This window comes from Choloepus didactylus, chromosome 8 (genome assembly GCF_015220235.1).
Source record: "Choloepus didactylus isolate mChoDid1 chromosome 8, mChoDid1.pri, whole genome shotgun sequence".
NCBI lineage: Eukaryota > Metazoa > Chordata > Mammalia > Pilosa > Megalonychidae > Choloepus > Choloepus didactylus.
Genome location: NC_051314.1, coordinates 30,847,452 through 30,872,954, shown reverse-complemented (window position 1 = coordinate 30,872,954; position 25,503 = coordinate 30,847,452). Strand labels below are relative to the sequence as shown.

The window sequence follows — 25,503 nt, the reverse complement described above, 5'->3', positions numbered from 1 at the left end:
CCTCGGGGGGAGGGGCAGTTCCCCATACGCGCGCGAGCACAAGCTTGGGCTGGAGCGCGCGCAGCGGCACCCAACCCAAGGGGTTCGGGGTGTGTTTATTTGTGTGCGCGAGCGCGCGCCTTCCGGTTTGGGCGGGCAGGCGGGGTTTTGACTGCTTCACAGTTCTAGGGCGCAGAGGAGGTAACGAGAGGATGTGGGTGCTTTTATATCTGGTCTGATAGGGTTGAGAGAGTGAAGTCTGGGCCGTTAGGGACCCGCAAGGACTTGAAGTGGCCTCGGCGGCATCCGGAGCCCTATCGGGCTCCCATCGGGGTGCAGCTGCTGCCCGAGGCAGGGAGTGACAACCCAAGTGGCTCTCCTTCCTTTGTGTCCTGGGGCAGTGTACCCCGGGAGGGCAGTGCAAGGGCCGGGCCTCACCTTTGCGCCCCGGGCTGTACGGTCCGGTGGCGGGGTGACGTCCACGTCCCCGCCTCTCGGTGGTCCCGGGCAGTCTGCAGGCGCCCGGGGCTAGGGAGGCCCAGGTGGGGTACCTGTGAAGCCGGGATCGCCCTTCGGAAGCCAGCGCTAGCTTTTCCCCTCTCCGCAGAGGCTGTTCTTGCTGAGAAGACCTCAATGCAAAGGTCTGGGTAAGTTTGCCTCCTCGCTTTTCAACCTGAGCCAGGTGCTCTGAAGGATCAGTAGCAGATTTCATAGATTGAGGATTCGGGGACATGGAGTATTTGTTAACCATTCTACCCTTGTACCAGGAAGAGAGATTATTAAACGAGGAAGTAGTAAATTATTATGGCTTTCCTGGATAGATTTACTTTTTATTTTCTATTTTACACTTATGGAGAGTTTTGGCTTTACCTTTTGGTGTGGTTACAAAAGGTGAGTCACTGAGAAATTGGTCAGAATATTTCAGATTGTGCAGAGTTAAAAATGTGTTTTACAATTTTTGTATTTATGTTAATGTGGCTAAGTAAAATAGGAAGTTAGGTTCGGATTTCGAAAGACTGTCTATTTGCTTAACTATTGGACAGAACTTATAAATTCACTTTTATTTTGTTGAATCGAATTTCATTGAGGAATCATTTTATGTTTAAATTAATACATAAGAGAATGAACACATTATTAGCATTTAAAACTATGATATCCTTGAATCTGATCATAATTTTTTCTTTTATCAATAAGTTTAGTTTATGCTGGTACTGGGCATTTTGTGAACTTGACATGTATCAGCAAATGCTTGTATTTCTTGTTTTTCCCAAGTGCCAAATTTGGTGTCTTTTAAAAAATGATGGTCATTGTTGAAGCTTGGTGATTGTTGCCCCTCTTTTGTGCACTGTAAATAACTTGTGGTTATCTTTATTTTTGTACTTAGGACATCACATTCTAATTATCTCTTTTATGTTTGGTCTCCCACTACATTGTGAATTCTTTCAGGGACTATGATTTAATCTTCTCTTTGCTCTCAGTGCTTGGCACATAGTCAGGGCTCACATGTTTTTGAATGAATAAAGTAAAAAACCCATGTAGACACTTTTTCAGTCTACTACATTGAAGGGAGTTCTGTTAAGGTTTTCAAAACTTGCAAACATTCTGATCTGGGTTTTTTACCCATGGAAAAATTTGCATTATGTTTGAAATAAAGTTGGTAAAAACTTAGAAGATTTTACTGTAAAGAATATTATTCTTTCCTTGTGTTCACTTAATCTAAGAAATGACATCAGAGGGTATTTCCTGTTGCTTTGTCATATTTAGCAGCACAGTTGCAACTGTTAGTGGAATGAGCATGTGAGAAATGTGTTTACCAGTGAAGACCTAGAACTGACACCCACCTTGAGTGTGAGCTTATTCTCAATACCAACAATACTCTATTCAGTCTTATGTTGGATAAAGAAAATGAGAAGTTTCTATATGTTAGAGCTTCAGTATGATCACTATTTTCTAAAACTTTAATTTAAAAATAAGTTTTTTTATTGTAAAAATGATAATGTATATTGAAAAAAGTTAAGACAGTATAGATAAATACTGAAAGGATGGGGAAAAACTCAAATCTTCCTACTTGGAAGTAACCCAAACATTTTGATGAACAAACTACCAAACATCTCCCTATATATTTATATGATACAATGACATGTTTTGTGTTATATATGGGATCATATTTCTTTATTTTCAGTCAGCAGTGTGTCATCAACATCTTTCCATGTCAGTTTATAGAGATTTATGTCATCATTTTAAATGGCTATGTAATATTCAATTTTATATAGGTACCCTAATTTTCTTTATCCATATTCAAAATGATGAACATTTAGGTTTTCATCTTTTTTTCACCTACACATTCTCTGTTAAGTCTTTTTACAGATATTTCTGCATAAATATGTGAATGTCTCCTAGAGGTAAAATCCTAGAGGTGGGGTTTATGAGTTTAAAAAAAAAAAGTTTTTTTTAAACACTTCTATATCTTGTCATACTGCCTTCCAAAAAAGTTATGTCTGGTTTGTACTGTCCCCATGTAGTGCACAAAAAGCCAATATCCTCACATCTTTTAAAACATTGAGTTTTGTCCAGTTTTAAAAAATCTTTAAAAAAAAAAAAACCAAAATCTTTTAAATTTACATTTCTTACCACTGAGATTTCGTATCTCTTTGTTGTCCTGACAAGTATTTTGCTATTTTGCATGTAGCTCATGATTGACAGCTTAGAAGAGAGAGAAAAGTTTGAGGGAGCATGGATGCAAAAGCCCGAAATTGTTTGCTTCAACATAGAGAAGCCCTGGAAAGGGACATCAAGACATCCTACATCATGGATCACATGATTACTGATGGTGTTTTAACCATATTGGAGGAGGAAAAAGTAAAAAATGAGGTAAAGTCCTCTGAGGTGGTCTGTGCGTTCTTAAATCTTTTTAAAATTTATTTCAGAACCTGCCCTGATCTCCACTAATTTATTTTGCAAAAATATTCATTGTTTTATATACTAAACTCCTTAATTTTTTTTTTTTAGCCCACTCAACAGCAACGAGCAGCCATGCTAATTAAAATGATACTTAAAAAAGATAATTATTCTTACATATCTTTCTACAAAGCTCTACAACTTGAAGGGTATAAAGATCTGGCTGTCCTTCTTCACAGTGGCATTCCGGTTATCTCTTCTTCTAGTGGCAAAGATTCAGTTGATGGAATAACCTCATATGGTTTGTATCCATGAAACCTTCATATGGTTTGTATGCATAACTACATTACTGCAGTTTAGTCTAATTGTTGATGGAGTCTGCTGAAGAGTCTGTGGTCTTCCACTGAAAATGCATGTGAAAAAATTATAAGGCTGTTTTCCAATTTAAATATTTTCGTTTGCATCCATTAACCCTCAGATTTTCTTCTTGCCAAGTGAGCGATTTACTGCTGAGGGTACTCTATACTTCCCCTGATTTTTTTGAGATAATAAGATAATTTATAGGCTTCTAAGTTCTCCACAGTTTATGTAGAGGAAAGAATAAGTCTCTTTAGAATCTGTATTTTTGAAAGGAATTCAAGAAATAGTCCCTTCTCAGTCTTTAGTATGAGAAAAGAGACTGGAAAGTCAAGAAGGAAAAAGGTGAGTAAATGCAGGTATAGATAAAAACTTTCATGGTTTATAGTTATTTGAAGGGTATATGTTTGATTTTTGCTCTGGGTGTTCTCAGAAATTAGAAAGATGAAATTAATATGCTAGCCACGTTTTCTTACCCTTCTTGGAAATTATGAGGCTAAGGCGTCAGCTTGTTCTTTTTGGTTTTATGGTATTACTTGAATAACCATTTCAATCTCTATTCATTCATGTTTGTTTTGTTTTGGATTTTAGTAAGGACAGTCCTGTGTGAAGGTGGAGTACCACAGAGGCCGGTTGTTTTTGTTACTAGGAAGAAGCTGGTGAGTGTAGTACAGCAGAAGCTCTTCAAACTGAATGGTGAACCGGGATGGGTTACCATATATGGAATGGCAGGCTGTGGAAAGTCTGTATTAGCTGCAGAAGCTGTTCGAGATCATTCCCTCCTTGAAGGTAAGTTTTGATTACTATGTGTTGTTGGCTAAGAGGATACTCTTTAGGCATTGTATTAGTTTCCTGTTCTTGCTGTAACAAGTTACTTCAAACTTAGTCACTTAAAACATCACAATACAAATTACAATTCTGGAAGTCAGAAGTCTGAAATCAAGATATCGGCAGGTCTGAGTTCCCTCTGGAGGCTATAGTGGAGAATCTGTTTTCTTGCCTTTTCCAGCTTTTGGAGACTGCCTGCATTCCTTGGCTAATGGCTTCTTCCATCATTTTCAAAGTTGGCAATACATGGCATCTTTAAATTTCTCTCTCTTTGACTTCTGCTTCTGTCATCACATCTCCTTCTCTAACTCTGACTCTGCAAGGTTTCTTTTGCCTTGTAAGGTAACATATTCACAAGTCCTAGGGATTAGCTGTGGACCTCTTTGATGGACCATTTTCTACCATAATCCACAGGAATTATTATATTTGGAATTTTTATGCCCATCCTGTCACAGTGAGGCTTGTTTAGCCAGTCTGATAAATTCATTTACGTATCAGATGGCGTTTAATACCACTGGAATGATGCTAGTTTCCATGTATCTTGACAATCAAGGCAATCTTATGGTTGAAAAAGATCTTAAAAGCTTGTCTAGCTATATCCTTGCCTTTTAGGTAGGAATAGACTTATACCTTCCTATTTATTCAGTATTTTGGCATCGAGTGCTATAGGGAAGGAGATTCTTGGAAACTCAGTTCCATTTATGAATCCCCTGGTGGGAATTCTCCCATGTATTTGGCATCCTGTATTAGTTTAAACTGTTATTTCCATTTCTATAATTAATTCTATCAGTTGCTTATCTTTAACAGTAAAAATCTTTTGTAACTTGTCTAACTCATGTTAGGATAAAGAAAAGTTGACGATGGCAATCAGTGGATTTTTGCAGGTAGGCTTCATGGATTCCTTTGACATCTGGTGACTGACTTTTCTGGCTTCAGGTATTGATGTATTCAGTAAATGTTTGAGAGCCTACTATGAACTTGGCCTTGTTTTGGGCACCGAGGATCCAAAAGGAAGGCACAATCTCTGAATCTGAGGAATTTACTCCTGGTCTGGTAGATGAGACGAACATGTAAACAAATTATGATATATGCAAGAAATTGAATGGTAGAAACAAGTATAAGGTACAAGCTTAGAATGAAGGAAGGAAGCATTAACTCTCTGGGAAAGGAGATAGACAGGGCAGGTTTCCAAATGAGATGACATTTTAACTGGAGTTTGGAGGAAGAATAGAAGTTTGCCAGGCAGACTAAGTAGGGATGTGAGAGTAGGGAAGGTATAGAGGGTAGCATGTGGTTATTGGAGTGGGGAAGGACATACCAGGCAGAAGAAGGTTTAGGGCATATTCGGCAGGTGTACTGCTGGCCTTCTTAATGAGTCTGATAGGTTCTCAGGATATTCATTAGGAATAGTTGTACAGCTCCGTAAGTCTTTGCTTGCCTCCATTCATTACTGAGTTCTCTCTGCATAACCCTTTTAGAGGAATACAAAGACATTTTCTGACTCCCAATTGTTAATTTTTTTGTATACCTGATATAATTCGCAATTAAGACAGTTTATGATTAAATAACAAAATGAACAGAATAAGGAGTGAGACTCTTAAGAGATTTGGACACATGGTGGCTAGGGCATATCTGTTTTACATACCTGGGTTAGCTTACATTTCATTGCCTTTGTCATCAGTACATAGTGAAATTAATTCATATCCCTCCTCTATGTTTGTGGGGTCCAAAGTACAAAGGATTGATTTAATCTTTAGTTCTTGGTCCATTATCATATTTAGTCTGTACAAGACATAGATTCTTGTTTTATTTCTTTTTTAAAATTTCTGATTCTCATTTCCTTCCCCCTCTTCATAGGCAACCCTTCTAATATATTTAATATATGTTCTTTAGTTTGAATGTTTATTCCAATTTGCTGAAGCTGTTGGAATGCAAAATATCAGAAATGGATTGGCTTTTTAAAAATTTACAGTTTTGTAAATTTACAAATTTACAGTTCTAAGGCCATGAAAATGTCCCAATTAAGGCATCAATAGGATGCTATCTGCTTTGATGGAAGGCTGATGGCATCTGGGGTTCCTCTGCACATGACAGGAATTTCCTGAGCCTCTCCTGGGGTTAGCTTCTGGTTTCCATCTCAAAAATGTCTGGGCTTCTGTCTTAGCTTCTCTATTCTCAGCTCCTTGTGTTCTTGCTTGTTTCTCCCATGACATTTCTCTCTCAGCATCTGGGGGTCCTCTCTTAGCTTTTCTGGGGCAAAATCTGGATTTCATCTCTTAGCTTCTCTCCTGGTTCTGGTTTCAATGGCTGTCTCCAAAATGTCTCTGGGCATTTTTTTTCTAAGCATCTCTGAGCTTTCTTCAAAATGTCTCTGCCTTTTATCCTCTTATAGAGGATGCCAGTAAACTAATTAAGACCCACCTTGAATGGGCAGGGTCACATCTTCATGGAAAAAATCTAATCAGAGGGCCCCGCCCACATTTGGGTGGTTCCCATCTCCATGGAAACAACCAAATAAAAAGGTCCCACCCACAATAAGTCTGTACCTACAAGATTGTATTGAAAGAACATGGTCTTTTATGGGGTACATAACGGATTCAAGTCAGCACAGTGTTCTTGTAAAATGTGTATGTTGTTTGTATGATATATATTTTAAATTTACATCAATGACATTAATTATTTTTTTCTGTTTCTGTTTCCCTTGACACTATATATTTTTAAGATCTATTCTTGTTGCTGTTTATTCATATTGTCTATTACTTCTGATTGTTGCCTTCCATGGAGTGCATCCAACACATTTTACTGTCCATTCCCCCAGTAAATGGATATGTACATTGCCTCCAACTCTCCACTGCCCCAACAGATCTGAGTTGAACTTTTACTTGAGTGAGAATTTCTTGAGTATACGTAGCTAGGAGCAGAATTACTAGATTACAAGGTATGCAAATATCAAATTTGATTGCCCTCCAGAATGGCTGTAACAGTCTATGCATTCGTACCAGTGGAGTGTGCTCCAACTTTATAATTTTTGCCAGTCCAACAGATAAAAAGTGATATCTTTTAATTTGTATTTCTCTGATAACTTGAGTTTGAACATTTCTTTATGAGCTTGTTAGCCTTTTGGGTTTCTTTTTTATAGATTTTTTTTTTTTTTTTAATGTCTTTAATCCATTTTTCCATAGGAATTTCCATCTTTTTTCTTGTTGCTTTTTAGGAGTTTCTTGAATATTCTAGATATTAGGCCTTGTTGGTTTTAGAATTGTAAATACTATCTCCTGATTTATCAACTATATTAACTTTGTCCTGGATGTGATAAATAGAAGAGAAATCCTTAATTCTGATATATTCAAGTTTTTTTTTTTTTAATTTTTTGTTTTTGCCTTCTAATTTGTGCTTCCTGAGTTTTGCTTAAGTAGTTGTATTATAGTCTTACCTTTCATATTTGGCTCTTTAATCTGTTCGGACTCTGCCTCTGTATGTGGGTATTAATCTGCTATTTAGTTCATCTGTTTTGTTCTATATTACTGTCTCAGTTTGCCATGCTGCTACGACAAATACCATAAAATGGGTTGGCTTAACAAAGGAATTCATTGGCTCATAGTTTTGGAGGCTAGAATTCTAAAATCAAGACACTGGCAAGGCAGTTCTTTCTCCCCAAAGTTTGTAGCATTCTTGTGCTGGCTTGCTGGAATCCCATATGACAATCTCTCTCCTTGTATCTGCTGTTCCAGTTTGTGCTGATTGCCTGTTTCTGGCTGTGTGGTCTTGGTTGACTTGACCAAGTTTTTCCGCCTTAAAGGCCTCCAGTAATAAGGATTGAACCATCTTGATTCAGTTGGCCATAGTTTAAAAGTTAAACTAGAGAGGGGCAAGATGGCGGCATAGAGAGGAGTGGAAGCTAAGTAGTCCCTCTGGAACAACTACAAAAAACCAGAAACAACTAGTAAATAATCCAGAATAACTGCGGGGGGACAAACGAGACCATCCATTCATCATACACCAACCTGAATTGGGAGGAATGCCTGAGAACACAGCATAAAATCTGTAAGTAAAACCTGCGGAACCAGGTTGGGAGACCCCCTCCCCCATAGCCTGAGCTGCGGAGCCACGTGGTGCCACAGAAAAGCTCTCTCCCAGCAAGCAAATACAGCTCAGCTGAGCTCCAACTGGGGTTTTAAGTAGCGAGTGTGAACTGCTCACTACAGGTACGCAGCCCCAAAAAACAGACAGAGGCTTTGGGTGACGACTGACCTGGGAGAGCCGGAGGGTCGCCTTGGACTGGGTCTGAAGGGGACTGTCTGTTTCTTTTTTGGCTCAGTGGAGAAAGCCCCAGTCATTTTCAGTTTCCAGTGCTGTGACTCTCGGAAGGGTGGAGACACCACAAGCAGAGAGCGAGACCATTGAAATGCTAATGACCTCCACCTGAGGGGTCTGTCTTCTCTAGGAGGAAAGGGGTGGGGCCCTTTCCATTCAGAACCAGACCCCAGAGCCTGGGGGAACATGGCCATACCTCTTCACACCAGTCAAGAATTATAGGCTAACAGGCGTCACCTGCTGGGCAGAAAAGCACAGTGACCCGAGGCATCAAAGGGTGGAGCAGTTTTCTAAGACACACCCTCAGGGAAACCAGATACTGAATATTTCTTCCCTCTGGGACCTGAGCCTGTTCTGGTCTGGGAAAACCTGATTTGGATAATCAAGGAGACCATGCCTAGACAACAGAAAATTACAACCTACACTAAGAAAAACAGTTATGGCCCAGTCAAAGGAACAAACGTACACTTCAACTGAGATACAGGAATTTAAACAACTAATGCTAAATCAATTCAAAAAATTTAGAGAAGATATTGCAAAAGAGATAGAGGCTGTAAAGGAAGCACTGGACATGTATACGGCAGAAATCAAAAGTTCAAAAAAACAACTAGTAGAATCTATGGAAATGAAAGGCACAACACAAGAGATGAAAGACACAGTGGAAACATACAACAGCAGATCTCAAGAGGCAGAAGAAAACACTCAGGAACTGGAGAACAAAACACCTGAAAGCCTACACGCAAAGGAGCAGATGGAGAAAAGAATGAAAAAATATGAGCAACGTCTCAGGGAACTCAAGGATGAAACAAAGTACAATAATGTATGTATCATTGGTGTCCCAGAAGGAGAAGAGAAGGGAAAGAGGGCAGAAGCAATAATAGAGGAAATAATTAATGAAAATTTCCCATCTCTTATGAAAGACATAAAATTACAGATCCAAGAAGCGCAGCATACTCCAAACAGAAGAGATCTGAATAGGCCTATGCCAAGACACTTAATAATCAGATTATCAAATGTCAAAGACAAAGAGAGAATCCTGAAAGCAGCGAGAGAAAAGCAATCCATTAGATACAAAGGAAGCTTAATAAGACTGTGCGGATCTCTCAGCAGAAACCATGGAGGCAAGAAGGAAGTGGTGTGATATATTTAAGATACTGAAAGAGAAAAACCACCAACCAAGAATCCTGTATCCAGCAAAGCTGTCCTTCAAATATGAGGGAGAGCTCAAAATATTTTCTGACAAACAGACAACGAGAGACTTTGTGAACAAGACACCTGCCCTACAGGAAATACTAAAGGGCGCACTACAGGGTGATAGAAGACAGGAGTGCGTGGTTTGGAACACAATTTTGGGAGATGGTAGCACAACAATGTAAGTACACTGAACAAAGGTAACTGAATACGGTTGAGAGAGGAAGATGGGGAGCATGTGAGTCCCCACAAGAAAGGAGGAAAGATAATGACTGGGACTGTGTAACTTGGTGAAATCTAGAGTATTCAACAATTGTGATGAAATGTACAAATACGTTCTTTTACGAGGGAGAACAACAAATGTCAACCTTGCAAGGTGTTAAAAATGGGGAGGCATTGGGGGAGGGATGCAATCAACATAAACTAGACACTGTAGCTAATAGAATCATTGTATTATGCTTCCTTTAATGTAACAAAGGTGATATACCAAGGTGAATGCAGATAAGAGGGGGGAATAGGGGAGGCATGTTAGACACTTGACATTGGTGGTATTGTCTGATTCTTTATTCTACTTTGATTTAAGGTTATTTTTCCTTTTGCTGCTTCCTAGCTGTCATTTTTTTTTCCTCTTTCTTTTGCCTCTCTACCTTCTTTGACTCTCCCTCTTGCCTTGTGGAAGAAATGTAGATGCTCTTATATAGGTAGTGGTGAAGGTGGTGAACACATAAATGTATGACCATGCAGAAAACCATTGATTATTTACTTGGGATGGAATGTATGGTGAGTGAACAAAACCATATTAAAAAAAAAATGGGTTGATGACAAAACCTCGCGGGCAATATACTGAGTGAAATAAGCCAGACACATTAGGACAATTATTGCAGGGTCTCACTGATAGGAACTAATTACAATATGTAAACTCATAGACATGAAATATAAGGTACCAAGATATAGGACGAGGCTTAAGAATGGGGAGTGGTTGCTTTGTATGAACAGAATGTTCAATTAGGATGAACTTAAATGTTTGGAAATGAACAGGGGTGTTGGTAGCAAGATGTGAGAATAACTAACAGCGCCGAATGGTGTGTGAATGAGGTGGAAAGGGGAAGCTCAGAGTCATATACGTCACCAGAAGGAAAGGTGGAGGTCAAAAGATGGAAATGTATAAAACTGAATCCTATGGTGGGCAATGTCCATGATCAACTGAACAAATACTAGAAATCACTTCATGAACCAGAACAAATGTATGACAATACAATTAGAAGTTAATAATAGAGGGGCATATAGGGAAGAACTATATACCTATTACAAACTATATACTACAGTTAGTAATATTTCAACATTTTTTCATAAACAGTAACAAATGTACTATATCAATACTAGGAGTCAACAATTGAGGGGGGTTGGTTAGGGATAGGGGAGGATTCGAGTTTCCTTTTCTTTTTTTCTTTTTTCATCTTTCACTTTATTTCTTGTCTGGAGTAATGAAAAGTTTCTAAAAATTGAACAAAAATTAAGTGTGATGGATGCACAGCTGTATGAGGGTACCCAGGGGCAAGTGATTGTACACTTTGGATCTTTGGATAATTGTATGGTATCTGAACAATCTCAATAAAGATGAAAAAAAAAAGCTGAAGAAAAAAAAGAAGTTAAACTAAAAATAGCATCTTCAAAAAGCCCTATTTATAAATGGGCTCACATCCATAGGAATGTGGGTTGACATTAAGAACATGTCTCTTGAGGGAGTATGTGATTCAACCTACCACAATTACATATTATATTTTAGAAATATTTCCATTAAAAAAACTGATTTCTTTATCTTTCTTGTTCTTATCTCTCTGAGTACATTTGTTTTGCTTATTTTATTTTTTAATGCAATTTTATTGAGATACATTCACATAACATACAATCCTCCAAAGTGTACAATCAGTTGTTCATAGTATCATCATATGGTTGTGCATTCATCACCACTGTTTTGCTTATTTTAAATTCTTGTGTCTTCTCTCCTGTCCTTTCAGAGTAATCTGCTCTTCAGGTGTCAAGTTGTTTTGTTCTGTGAATTCATGTTCTCAGGGCTTTGGGCATTTTGGGCAGTGAGTAAGAAGAGGTCAGAGATGAAGCATTTCTTTTACCTATCCTCTCACCACCCCTTAACCTTTTCTCCACTCCACTAGTTTGAGAGTAGATGTTTTCCCAAAGATGTTTTAATCTGTGGAGTTTACTTCTATTCTAAAATGTAAGAACATTGGATTTTTGACATTTAGTTGTGGAACACACCCTCTTTTTTTTTCAAAAGTGTAGATAATTATAAGGGTTAGAAACTTAATTAAAACCATGGTAACTATGGAAATTTGTTATATTAGGGTGGTGGTTGGTATAAATGAAAGAATATTAAGTTTTTAACCACTTATACACATGTATATTTTTAAGTAGCCAGATTTCCTTTTGAAGGTTCAATGCTTTATTCTTTTTATTTGTTGGGAAATTGTGAAGAGTTGGCATATCTTAATCTGTTTACATGATTGTATTTTTATGCTGAGGTTTTGTTTTGTTTTATGTTTTTAAAATGTTTTATTTTAAAGTTTCTTCACACATAATCAAGGCAGAAAATTATCCACATAGCTACCTGAGTTCTCTTTTTGCTGTGTTTATGCTGAAGGCCAAAATGATTTTTCCATAAAATGAAGACCACTTTGATCCCCAATTTAATGTCTAAATTCATTGGAGGATGGGGGGAAAGAAGCAATTTACTATAGCTCAGGTTATCAAGTTCTTTATTTTTAAATTCTTAATATCTCCAGTGTGCTTCTCTGGTTTTTCAAACTAAGAGCCACTGCCTTAATCCATGTATGCAGAGGTTTTTTGATTTTTTAAATTCAGTTTTATTGAGATATATTCACATACCATACAGTCATCCATGGTGTACAATCGTTTACAGTACCATCATATAGTTATGCCTTCATCACCCCAATCCATTTTTGAACATTTTCTTTACACCAGAAAGAATAAAAATAAGAATAAAAAACAACAGTAAAAAGAACACCCAAATCATCCCCCCCATCCCACCCCAATCTTCATTTGGTCCGTGTCCCCATTTTTCTACTCATCCATCTACACACTGGGTAAAGGGAGTGTGATCCACAAGGTTTTTACCATCACAATGTCACCCCTTGTAAGCTATGTTGTTATACAATCATCTTCAAAAGTCAAGGCCACTGGGTTGGAGTTTGATAGTTTCAGGTATTTACTTCTAGCTATTCCAATTCACTAAAACCTAGAAAGAGATATCTATATAGTATAAATGAATGCCCACCAGAGTGACTCTTGACTCCATTTGAAATCTCTCAGCCACTGAAACTTTATTTTGTTTCATTGCGCTTTCCCCTTTTGGTCAAGAAGATGTTCTCAATCCCATGATGCTGAGTCCAGGTTCATCCCTGGGAGTCATATCCTGCGTTGCCCAGGAGATTTACACCCCTGGGAGTCAGGTCCCACGTAGCGGGGAGGGCATTGAGTTTACCTGCCAGGGTGGCTTAGCTAGAGAGAGAGGGTCACATCTGAGCAACAAAGAGGCACTCAGGGGGAGCCCCTTAGGCACAATTATAAGCAAATTTAGCCTCTGCTTTGCAGCAACGAGCCTCACGTGGGCAAGCCCCAAGAGAGAGGGCTCGGCATACCAAGCCGTCAGTTCTCAATGTTTATGAAAACATCAGCAACAACCCAGTGGAGAAAGTCCAACACTTCGGCATTTTCCCCCAGCTCCTCAGGGGTACCTGCGTATATATTTTTATTCTCTGCCCAGATTACTCTGGGTTGTGTCGCTATTTCACACTAACCTGTGAAAACCTACCAGATCTCACTTCCTATTCAAAGTTCCATGTAATCATGGTGTTTGAACAAGCTGACTGTACACGTTAAATTGTTTAGTGTACTACAGAAAATATAGATCCTGCTCTAGATAACCATTTCTTCCCTTGGTCTCACATGGAAATTGAAGTTTTAAAACACAGTCGGTATTGTCCTTTACCGTGTGGCCCAGTTTGCCCTAGTCCTAAGCAGGTCTTCTTCATTCATATCTCTAATTGAAGTCTGGACTCTTTTTCAGCTTTTTTTAACAGTTGCTGTATGTGCTAATACTGACATTCATATCTGCCGAGTTCTAGCTCTGAGCCTCAGGCGTCACACAGATACCCCAAGTTCTAGAGACCAGTTTGGTCATACACAAAGGGCATCTCAGAATTTGGAGATAAATGCTGAGTTTTTAAAGCATAAAAGCTTTCCCTGGAGGCTGTCTATCTGCTTCTATCCTTCCCAGGATTTCCTTGATGCTATTCAATTCTTTGATTTCTGTTAGGATAAACCTCAAGTAAAAGAAGGATGGGGTTAAATTTCTCTAAATAAATTATAGGTACAAGCCTTATTCAAGGCTAAATTGCTCCCTCTTGTGCCCATAGACAAGATGTGTAGATTCTTTCTGAAATGTGGAATTAATGGTTGAATATTCAAACTAAATGTCTTATTGTGATGGTAGGAGATTTGCAGATCACTTGGTTAGTTGGTCTATCTTTCTTTTTAAGGGTGATAGTGTTTTATTTTTTCTTACATGTATTTATAATGCCTTAATTTTTTAGGTTTAGATTTAATTTCTGACCTAGATAATAGAAATTTAAATTTAAGTCCGAAGCATTCACTAGCTAGCTATACCAGGATGCTTTTGTGCATTGTCTTTAATCCTGGAATGATTTTTTGAATTTTAAATAGAAAGTACAAATTAAAAAGACAAGAAGAAACTTTAGGGCAACAGGTTGTTTAAACTTTTTTGTTTATTTGCTTTAAGTATTATAAAAGCATTGTATTCATTTAAAAAAATTAAGAAAATTTCTTCACTTACTCTTCTCTCCTTTCTCTTAAATTCCAGATCCTCCCTAGAGATAATCATGGTTAACAGTTTGGAGTGAATCCTTCCAAATTTTTTTTTTTTTTTTTTTTTTTTGGCAAACATGTACACACACTGAGCACAGCTGTAACACTTAAGTGAAGCCTCAGGGATTTGCTGTTTCATATCTGTTGAGTTACATTGAAAATACCTTTAGGGAACTTGAGAAAGCTTTTAGGAATAAAACAGTAGGGCTTGTTGTCTACCTTCTTCTAAGACACTGGCAGTGATACTGAAACCATGCTCCAAAGCCTTATCTTTACCTCTATTACTGCAGAAGTCTGTGTCTCCTGATCATTAATTTTTTAGGTGCTCATACAGGTGCTCCTCAGTACAATGCCAAATTCTGATCTAGTTCCCCTCTCCTCATTCTTAAACCCTCTGCCATACCCCGTAGACCCTCTTCTGAGATCAGGAAACTATTCTTTATCATCAGCTTGTTCTCACAATGTTTACCTCTTTGTCTGTAACTGAGCAGTTCCCTGAGGATACCACCTTCTCCATAGCCTTTTCAGTGGTTTGGCAACTTTTTGAAGTATATTCCGCATACTGCAGCACCAGGAGATGAGGTGGGTTTTGTCCTTGTCTCTGTTGCGTCATCCAGATCATTACTCCCCATTTATCCAGCTAAATTCTTTGTCCTTTGAGTTTCCTTTCTCTAATTTTTCCCAGTGATGTTAGCACCCTTTCGTTCTAGATGCTGGAGTTTCAGAATAGTTGATTTAGAGAGTTCTTGCCAGTTCAGTAGTTGTTCTGGTATAGGGACTGATTCCTGGAGGTTTCTACTCCACCATCTTCCCACCTATCACCCTTTTATTCTTGGTGATTGGGGTTCTTAGCTTATCACCTTCCTCTTAAGACCTTCTTCTTTTGGCAGTGATTTAGTATGCATGTGAATGAATCATCTAAAACCTTGGCCTTTCAATTCTTTGACTTCTTTATCTCCAGTGTCCATTGTCTTCACTCCCCTTTAGCTTAACACTTCCCTTATCATGGTTTGGATGCTGGTCCTTGCCATCACCAGAAATTATACTTCTTTTGAAAACTTGATGTTAAACATGCTCAACTCCACCTTATTCTTACTGATTCACTGATAGTTGATCTTTACACTTAACAAGTCTTCTCACCTGTTGGTTCCATAATATCCTCACTATTTATCCCAGCAGCCCTTTCCTGGGTTTGGACCTAAATTTTATTGTCGGTCAATCACACCTTACTTAGCACGCATTCTTGGCTCTCTAGCTGTCTCCTCTGTTTAGCCTGAGAGAACCTTATCTTGGGTGAACATTGATTCCTTCTACTCTGTGCCGTGAGATGAAGTTGGCATTCCTCCTGCTCCCCACTGCTTCACATAGATGATCACTCCTCTTTGCTGGAGACAATTACCCAATTGATTTCCAATTTAAATTCATGATCAATTTTACTACTTTTTTTTAGTGGATATAACCATTGCATTGGGATTACAAATCCTAGAAACAAATTTATTCTTTCCCCTCATTGCCTGTTCAAACCTTTTCTCTTGGACCATTTCTTTTCCTGACCTTGTACAGGTTCAAAGTCTCCAGGTCACTTCAAGTTACCAAAAGCAGTCTCATTTTAATAAAAAGTCAAGTCCCATTTAATAAATCCAAGCTTTGTTTGTAGATACAGATAAAGAGTCTCCATTCAGTTGGGCCTTCCTTGGGCTTTGGAAGCCTACAACAGGAAAGGAAGTTATGATGGAGATTGCAGGTCATTTCTAGCTTTTTCCTCTTGCAGACAATGCTGCAGCGAATGTCCTTGCGGAAGCAGAATAGTATAGAAGTTGAACATTGATTCTAGAGCCAGATGGTTTGAATCCCAGCTCTGTGCTTTATTATTAGCTGTGTAACCTTGGACAAATTACTTAACCTTTCTATCCCTCGATTTCCTCATCGGTAAAATTGGTGATATAATAATTGTGTCTGCTTGATAGTGTGCTGTGAGGATTATATGAATTAATATATGTAAAACTCTTAGAATAGTGCCCAATAATTATCTGTCATACATAGATCTGTTCACATATACAAGTATTTCTTTTGGATGACTAAGTTTTTTTTTTTTAATGCAATTTTATTGAGATATAGTCACATAACATACAATCCTTCAAAGTGTACAATCATTTGTTCATAGTATCATCATATAGTTGTGCATTCATCACCACAATCAATCTTTGAACATTTTCATTACTTCAAAAAATAAAATAAGAATTAAAAAAAAAAACATCCAAAACATTCCATTCCACTCCTCCCCCCATTGTTCATTTACTTTTTTTTAACACTCATTCATTGTTTTTTTTAAACTTTATCAAAAAATTAAAAAACAATGAAAAAGACATTTCAAACAAAACCAAAACAAAGGAATAAGGAAAAACAAATAACCTAAAATAACTACATTGCTTCCAACATGTTCCTACCATACCCCTAGAAAATCAACAAACCATAACCAAACAAAGGAATAAGAAAAACAAATAACCTAAATGAACTACATTGCTTCCAACATGTTCCTACCCTGCTCCAAGAAAATAAACAAACTATAACCCAACAAAGGAATAAGAAAAACAAATAACCTAAAATAACTACATTTCTGTGAACTTGTTCCTACCATATACCCCAGAAATTAACAAACCATAGTTGTTCATTAGCTTTCCCATAACGTTAAGTTTACCCTCCATAACTTAATCTGTTCTTATTAGATTATTGTTCCCCCTTTATTGTTTGCTGTCTATCGCTGGTCCCTGACATTCTACAATGAAAACCATTTATTTTACATTTTTCACAGAGTTCACATTAGTGGTAACATACAATATCTCTCTTTTTGTGCCTGGCTTATTTTGCTTAGCATTATGTCTTCAGGTTTCATCCATTTTGTCATATGTTTCATGACCCCGTTCCTTCTTACTGCTGCGTAGTATTCCATTTGTGTATATACCACATTTTGTTTATCCACTCATCTGTTGAAGGACGTTTGGATTGTTTCCATCTCTTGGCAGTTGTGAATAATGCTGCTATGAACATCAGTGTGCAAATATCTGTTCACGTCACTGCTTTCAGATCTGTCGGGTATATACCAAGAAGTGAAATTGCTGGATCAAAGGGTAGCTCTATATCTAGTTTTCTAAGGAACCACCAGAGTGGCTGTACCATTATACAGTCCCACCAACAATGAATAGGTGTTCCAATTTCTCCACATCCTCTCTAGCATTTGTAGTTTCCTGTTTGTTTAATGGCAGCCAATTTAATTGGCGTGAGATGATAGCTCATTGTGGTCTTAATTTGCATCTCCCTAATAGCTAGTGAAGAGGAACATTTTTTCATGTGTTTTTTGGCCATTTTTATTTCTTCTTCAGAGAACTGTCTTTTCATATCTTTTGCCCATTTTATAATTGGGCTGTTTGTACTATTGTCATTGAGTTGTAGGATTTCTTTATATATGTAAGATATCAGTCTTTTGTTGGATATATGGCTTCCAAAAATTTTTTCCCATTGAGTTGGCTGCCTCTTCACTTTTTTGTCAAATTACTTTGAGATACAGAAGCTTTTAAGTTTGAGGAGTTCCCATTTATCTGTTTTTTCTTTCGTTGGTTGTGCTTTGGGTTTAAGGTCTAAGAAGTGACCTCCTAGTACAAGGTCTTGAAGATGTTTTCCCTGCATTATCTTCTAGGAGTTTTATGGTGCTGTCTCTCATATTGAGGTCTTTAATCCACTTTGAGTTAATTTTGTGTAGGGTGTGTGGTAAGGGTCCTCTTTCATTCTTTTGGATATGGATATCCAGCTCTCCCAGCCCCATTTGTTGAATAGATTGCTGTGTCCCAGTTCAGTGGTTTTGTGGGCCTTATCAAAGATCAGTCCACTGTAGATCTGGGGGTCTATCTTCGAATTCTCAATTCAACTCCATTGATCAATATGACTATCTTTGTGCCAGTATCATTTCTGTTTATAAAGACTGTGGCTTTATAATAAGCTTCAAAGTCAGGGAGTGTAAGTCCTTCTGCTTCGTTTTTCTTTTTTAGAATGTTTTTAGCAATTTGAGGCATCTTTTCCTTCCAAATAAATTTGATAACTAGCTTTTCCAAGTCTGCAAAGTAGGTTGTTGAAATTTTGATAGGAATTGCATTGAATCTGTAGGTGAGTTTGGGTAGAATTGACATCTTAATGACATTTAGCCTTCCTATCCATGAACATGGATAGGTCCCCTTCTATTTCTTTTAGTAAAGTTTTATAGTTTTCTATGTATAGGTCTTTTACATCTTTGGTTAAGTTTATTCCTAGGTACTTGATTTTTTAAGTTGCTATTGAAAATGGAATCTTTTTCTTTATTGTCTCTTCGGTTAAGTCATTTGTAGTGTATAGGAACATTACTGACTTATGTGCATTAATCTTGCATCCCGCTACTTTGCTACATTTGTTTATTAGCTCAAGTAGCTGTGTTGTCGATTTTTCAGGCTTTTCCAGATATAAGATCATATCATCTGCAAATAATGACAGTTTTACTTCTTCCTTTGCAATTTGGATGCCTTTTATTTCTTTGTCTTGCCAGATTACCCTGGCTAGCACTTCTAGCACAATGTTGAATAACGGTGACAGTGAGCATCCTTTTCTCGTCCCTGATCTTAGAGGGAATGCTTTCAGTCTTTGAGTATTATGCTGGCTGTGGGTTTTTCATGTATGCCCTTTATCATATTGAGGAAGTTTCCTTCAATTTCTACCTTTTGAAGTGTTCTTATCAAAAAAGGATGCTGGATTTTGTCGAATTTTTCGGATGACTAAGTTTTCAAAATACTTACTTCTTTTTTTTTTTTTTTAATTCAGTTTTATTGAAATATATTCACAAACCATATAGTCATCCATGGTATACAATCAGCTGTTCACAGTATGATCATATAGTTATGCGTTCATCACCACAATCTATTTCTGAACATTTTCCTTACATCAGAAAGAATCAGAATAAGAATAAAAAATAAAAGTGAAAAGAGAATAACCAAACCATCCCCCCATCCCACCCTATTTGTCATTTAGTTTTTACTCCCATTTTTCTACTGATTTTTTTTCAAGTTTTTAACTTTGTTTATCAAAAAATTAAAAACAAACAGGCAAACAACAACCAAAAAAAACCCCACAACATTTCAAACAAAGCAATGGATTAAGGAAAACAAATAACCTAAAATAACTACTTTGCTTCCAATATGTTCCTACCATACCCCAAGAAAATTAATAAACCATGTCCAAACAGAGGAGTAAGAAAAACGAATAATCTAAAATAACTACATTGCTTCCAACATGTTCCTACCATACACCAAGAAAATTAACAACCCCTAAGAAAACAAAGGAATAAGAGAAAAAAAAAAACCTAAAATAACTCTATTGCTTCCAACATGATCTTACTATATCCAAGAAAGTTTACAAACCATAATCATTCCTGAGCATTCCCATAACATTGAGATTACCCTCCGTAGTTTATCTGTTCTTATTAGATTATCATTCCCCCTCCACTAATTGGTATCTCTAGGTCCCCTACATTCTACAGTATAAAACATTGTACATTTTTCACAGAATTCACATTAGTGGTAACATACAATATCTCTCTTTTTGTGCCTGGCTTATTTTGCTCAGCATTATGTCTTTTTTTTTTTTTTTTTTAATCTTCATTTTATTGAGATATATTCATATACCACGCAGTCATACAAAACAAATCGTACTTTCGATTGTTCACAGTACCATTACATAGTTGTACATTCATCACCCAAATCAATCCCTGACACCTTCATTAGCACACACAGAAGAATAACAAGAATAATAATTAGAGTGAAAAAGAGCAATTGAAGTAAAAAAGAACACTGGATACCTTTGTCTGTTTGTTTCCTTCCCCTATTTTTCTACTCATCCATCCATAAACTAGACAAAGTGGAGTGTGGTCCTTATGGCTTTCCCAATCCCCTTGTCACCCCTCATAAGCTACATTTTTATACAACTGTCTTCGAGATTCATGGGTTCTGGGTTGTAGTTTGATAGTTTCAGGTATCCACCACCAGCTACCCCAATTCTTTAGAACCTAAAAAGGGTTGTCTAAAGTGTGCTTAAGAGTGCCCACCAGAGTGACCTCTCGGCTCTTTTTGGATTCTCTCTGCCACTGAAGCTTATTTCATTTCCTTTCACATCCCCCTTTTGGTCAGGAAGATGTTCTCCGTCCCACGATGCCAGGTCTACATTCCTCCCTGGGAGTCATATTCCACGTTGCCAGGGAGATTCACTCCCCTGGGTGTCTGATCCCACGTAGGGGGGAGGGCAGTGATTTCACCTTTCAAGTTGGCTTAGCTAGAGAGACAGGGCCACATCTGAGCAACAAAGAGGCATTCGGGAGGAGGCTCTTAGGCACAACCATAGGGAGGCCTAGCCTCTCCTTTGCAGCAACCGTCTTCCCAAGGGTAAAACCTGTGGTAGAGGGCTCAACCCATCAAACCACCAGTCCCCTATGTCTGTGGTCATGTTAGCAACCATGGAGGTGGGGTAGGCGAATACCCCTGCATTCTCCACAGGCTCCTCAAGGGGGCGCTGCATCTTTTTTTTTTCCTTGTTTTTTTTTTTTTTTTTTTAACTTTCCCTTCTTTTTTAAATCAACTGTATGAAAAAAAAGTTAAAAAGAAAACAAACATACAATAAAAGAACATTTTAAAGAGACCATAACAAGGGAGTAAGAAAAAGACAACTAACCTAAGATAACTGCTTAACTTCCAACATGTTCCTACTTTACCCCAAGAAAGTTACCTAATATAGCAACATTTCTGTGAACTTGCTCCTACTATATCCATCAGAAATTAACAGACCATAGTCATTCCTGGGCATCCCCAGAACGTTAAATAGCTTATCTGTTCTTCTTGGATTATTGTTCCCCCTTCCTTAATTGCTCTCTATTGCTAGTTCCCCTACATTCTACATTATAAGCCATTTGTTTTATATTTTTCAAAGTTCACATTAGTGGTAGCATATAATATTTCTCTTTTTGTGCCTGGCTTATTTCGCTCAGCATTATGTCTTCAAGGTTCATCCATGTTGTCATATGTTTCACGAGATCGTTCCTTCTTACTGCCGCGTAGTATTCCATCGTGTGTATATACCACATTTTATTTATCCACTCATCTGTTGAAGGACATTTGGGTTGTTTCCATCTTTTGGCAATTGTGAATAATGCTGCTATGAACATTGGCGTGCAGATATCTGTTCGTGTCACTGCTTTCCGATCTTCCGGGTATATACCGAGAAGTGCAATCGCTGGATCGAATGGTAACTCTATATCTAGTTTTCTAAGGAACTGCCAGACTGACTTCCAGAGTGGCTGAACCATTATACAGTCCCACCAACAGTGAATAAGAGTTCCAATTTCTCCACATCCCCTCCAGCATTTGTAGTTTCCTGTTTGTTTAATGGCAGCCATTCTAACCGGTGTTAGATGGTATCTCATTGTGGTCTTGATTTGCATCTCTCTAATAGCTAGTGAAGCTGAACATTTTTTCATATGTTTCTTGGCCATTTGTATTTCCTCTTCAGAGAGCTGTCTTTTCATATCTTTTGCCCATTTTATAATTGGGCCGACTGTACTATTGTCATTGAGTTGTAGGATTTCTTTATATATGCAAGATATCAGTCTTTTGTCAGATACATGGTTTCCAAAAATTTTTTCCCATTGAGTTGGCTGCCTCTTTACCTTTTTGAGAAATTCCTTTGAGGTGCAGAAACTTCTAAGCTTGAGGAGTTCCCATTTATCTATTTTTTCTTTTGTTGCTTGTGCTTTGGGTATAAAGTCTAGGAAGTGGCCGCCTAATACAAGGTCTTGAAGATGTTTTCCTACATTATCTTCTAGGAGTTTTATGGTACTTTCTTTTATATTGAGATCTTTGGTCCATTTTGAGTTAATTTTTGTGTAGGGGGTGAGGTAGGGGTCCTCTTTCATTCTTTTGGATATGGATATCCAACTCTCCCAGCCCCATTAAAAGACCGTTATGACTCAGTTCAGTGACTTTGGGGGCCTTATCAAAGATCAGTCGGCCATAGATCTGAGGGTCTATCTCCGAATTCTCAATTCGATTCCATTGATCTATATGTCTATCTTTGTGCCAGTACCATGCTGTTTTGGCAACTGTGGCTTTATAATAAGCTTCAAAGTCAGGGAGTGTAAGTCCTCCCACTTCGTTTTTCTTTTTTAGAGTGTCTTTAGCAATTCGAGGCATCTTCCCTTTCCAAAGAAATTTGATAACTAGCTTTTCCAAGTCTGCAAAGTAGGTTGTTGGAATTTTGATTGGGATTGCATTGAATCTGTAGATGAGTTTGGGTAGAATTGACATCTTAATGACATTTAGCCTTCCTATCCATGAACATGGAATATTTTTCCATCTTTTAAGGTCCCCTTCTATTTCTTTTAGTAGAGTTATGTAGTTTTCTTTGTATAGGTCTTTTACATCTTTGGTTAAGTTGATTCCTAGGTACTTGATTTTTTTAGTTGCTATTGAAAATGGTATCTTTTTCTTGAGTGTCTCTTCAGTTTGTTCATTTCTAGCATATAGAAACATTACTGACTTATGTGCATTAACCTTGTATCCCGCTACTTTGCTAAATTTGTTTATTAGCTCTAGTAGCTGTATCGTCGATTTCTCAGGGTTTTCTAGATATAAGATCATATCATCTGCAAACAATGACAGTTTTACTTCTTCTTTTCCAATTTGGATGCCTTTTATTTCTTTGTCTTGCCGGATTGCCCTGGCTAGCACTTCCAGCACAATGTTGAATAACAGTGGTGATAGCGGGCATCCTTGTCTTGTTCCTGATCTTAGAGGGAAGGCTTTCAGTCTCTCTCCATTGAGTACTATGCTGGCTGTGGGTTTTTCATATATGCTCTTTATCATGTTGAGGAAGTTTCCTTCAATTCCTACCTTTTGAAGTGTTTTTATCAAAAAGGGATGTTGGATTTTGTCAAATGCTTTTTCAGCATCTATTGAGATGATCAATTGATTTTCCCTTTTGACTTGTTAATGTGTTGTAATACATTGATTGATTTTCTGATGTTGAACCATCCTTGCATGCCTGGAATGAACCTCACTTGGTCATGGTGTATGATTTTTTTAATGTGTCTTTGGATTCGATTTGCAAGTATTTTGTTGAGGATTTTTGCATCTATATTCATTAGGGAGATTGGCCGGTAGTTTTCCTTTTTTGTAACATCTTTGCCTGGTTTTGGTATTAGATTGATGTTAGCTTCATAAAATGAGTTAGGTAGTGTTCCATTTTCTTCAATGTTTTGAAAGAGTTTGAGTAAGATTGTTGTCAGTTCTTTCTGGAAAGTTTGGTAGAATTCCCCTGTGAAGCCATCTGGCCCTGGGCATTTATTTGTGGGAAGATTTTTGATGACTGATTGGATCTCTTTGCTTGTGATGGGTTGGTTAAGGTCTTCTGTTTCTTCTCTGGTCAGTCTAGGTTGTTCATATGTTTCCAGGAAATTGTCCATTTCCTCTACATTATCCAGTTTGTTGCCATACAGTTGTTCATAGTATCCTCTTATAATTTTTTTAATTTCTTCAGGATCTGCAGTTATGTCACCTTTTTCATTCATTATTTTGTTTATATGGGTCTTCTCTCTTTTTGATTTTATCAGTCTAGCTAGGGGCTTGTCAATCTTGTTGATCTTCTCAAAGAACCAACTTTTGGTGATATTTATCCTCTCTATTGTTTTTTTGTTCTCTATGTCATTTATTTCTGCTTTAATCCTTGTTATTTCTTTTCTTGTACTTGGTTTAGGATTGGTTTGCTGTTCATTTTCTAGCTTCTTCAGTTGATCCATTAGTTCTTTGATTTTGGCTCTTTCTTCCTTTTTAATATATGCGTTTAGTGCTATAAATTTCCCCCTTAGCACTGCTTTTGCTGCATCCCATAGGTTTTGGTATGTTGTGCTCTCATTTTCATTCGTCTCTATATATTTAGCAATTTCTCTTGCTATTTCTTCTTTAACCCACTGATTGTTTAGGAGCGTGTTGTTTAACCTCCAGGTATTTGTGAATTTTCTAAGTCTCTGATGGTTATTGACTTCTAATTGTATTCCATTGTGGTCAGAGAATGTGCTTTGAATAATTTCAATCTTTTTAAATTTATTGAGGCTTGTTTTTTTTTTTTTTTTTTTTTTTTTTTTATTGAGGCTTGTTTTATGTCCCAGCATATGATCTATTCTGGAGAAAGTTCCGTGAGCACTAGAAAAGTATGTGTATCCTGGTGATTTGGGATGTAATGTCCTGTATATGTCTGTTAAATCTAATTCATTTATCAGATTGTTTAGGTTTTCAATTTCCTTATTGGTCTTCTGTCTGGTTGATCTATCTATAGGAGAGAGTGATGTGTTGAAGTCTCCCACAATTATTGTGGAAACATCAATTGCTTCCTTTAGTTTTGCCAGTGTTTCTCTCATGTATTTTGTGGCACCTTGGTTGGGTGCATAGACATTTATGATTGTTATTTCTTCTTGCTGAATTGCCCCTTTTATTAGTATGTAGTGGCCTTTTTTGTCTCTCAAAACATCCGTGCATTTGAAGTCTATTTTATCTGAGATTAATATTGCTACACCTGCTTTCTTTTGGCTGTAGCTTGCATGAAATATTTTTTTCCATCCTTTCACTTTCAGTTTCTTTGTGTCCCTGTGTCTAAGATGAGTCTCTTGTATGCAACATATTGATGGTTCATTTTTTTTTGATCCATTCTGCGAATCTATATCTTTTAATTGGGGAGTTTAATCCATTTACATTCAACGTTATAACCGTGAAGGCATTTCTTGAATCAGCCATCTTATCCTTTGGTTTATGTTTGTCATATTTTTCCCCTCTGTCTATTAATATCCTTTATTGTACCCATACCGAATCTCTTTAGTACTGAACCTTTCTCCAAGTCTCTCTGTCCTTTCTTTGTTTCTCTGTCTGTAGGGCTCCCTTTAGTATCTCCAGTAGGGCG

At 37.5% G+C, this 25,503-nt stretch overlaps 1 protein-coding gene across 14 annotated transcripts in view; it reads left to right on the top strand.

Moving 5' to 3' along the window:
• Positions 1 to 150: 150 nt before the first annotated feature.
• The window catches only part of APAF1 (apoptotic peptidase activating factor 1), a 110,257-nt gene continuing 84,904 nt past the window's right edge, over positions 151 to 25,503 (top strand). For 6 of the 14 annotated variants that reach the window (XR_005218245.1, XR_005218246.1, XM_037845289.1 and 3 more), the window contains exons 1-4: positions 151 to 626; positions 2,669 to 2,850; positions 2,989 to 3,178; positions 3,826 to 4,023. Coding sequence is in view for 9 of the 14 variants with exons in the window: in XM_037845289.1 (XP_037701217.1) it covers positions 2,713 to 2,850; positions 2,989 to 3,178; positions 3,826 to 4,023 (526 nt within the window). In the remaining 5 variants the exon portion in view is untranslated. Of the gene's footprint in view, positions 627 to 2,668; positions 2,851 to 2,988; positions 3,179 to 3,825; positions 4,024 to 25,503 lie in introns of those variants that run through there. The other 8 variants (XR_005218242.1, XM_037845284.1, XM_037845283.1 and 5 more) reach the window with 4 other exon arrangements.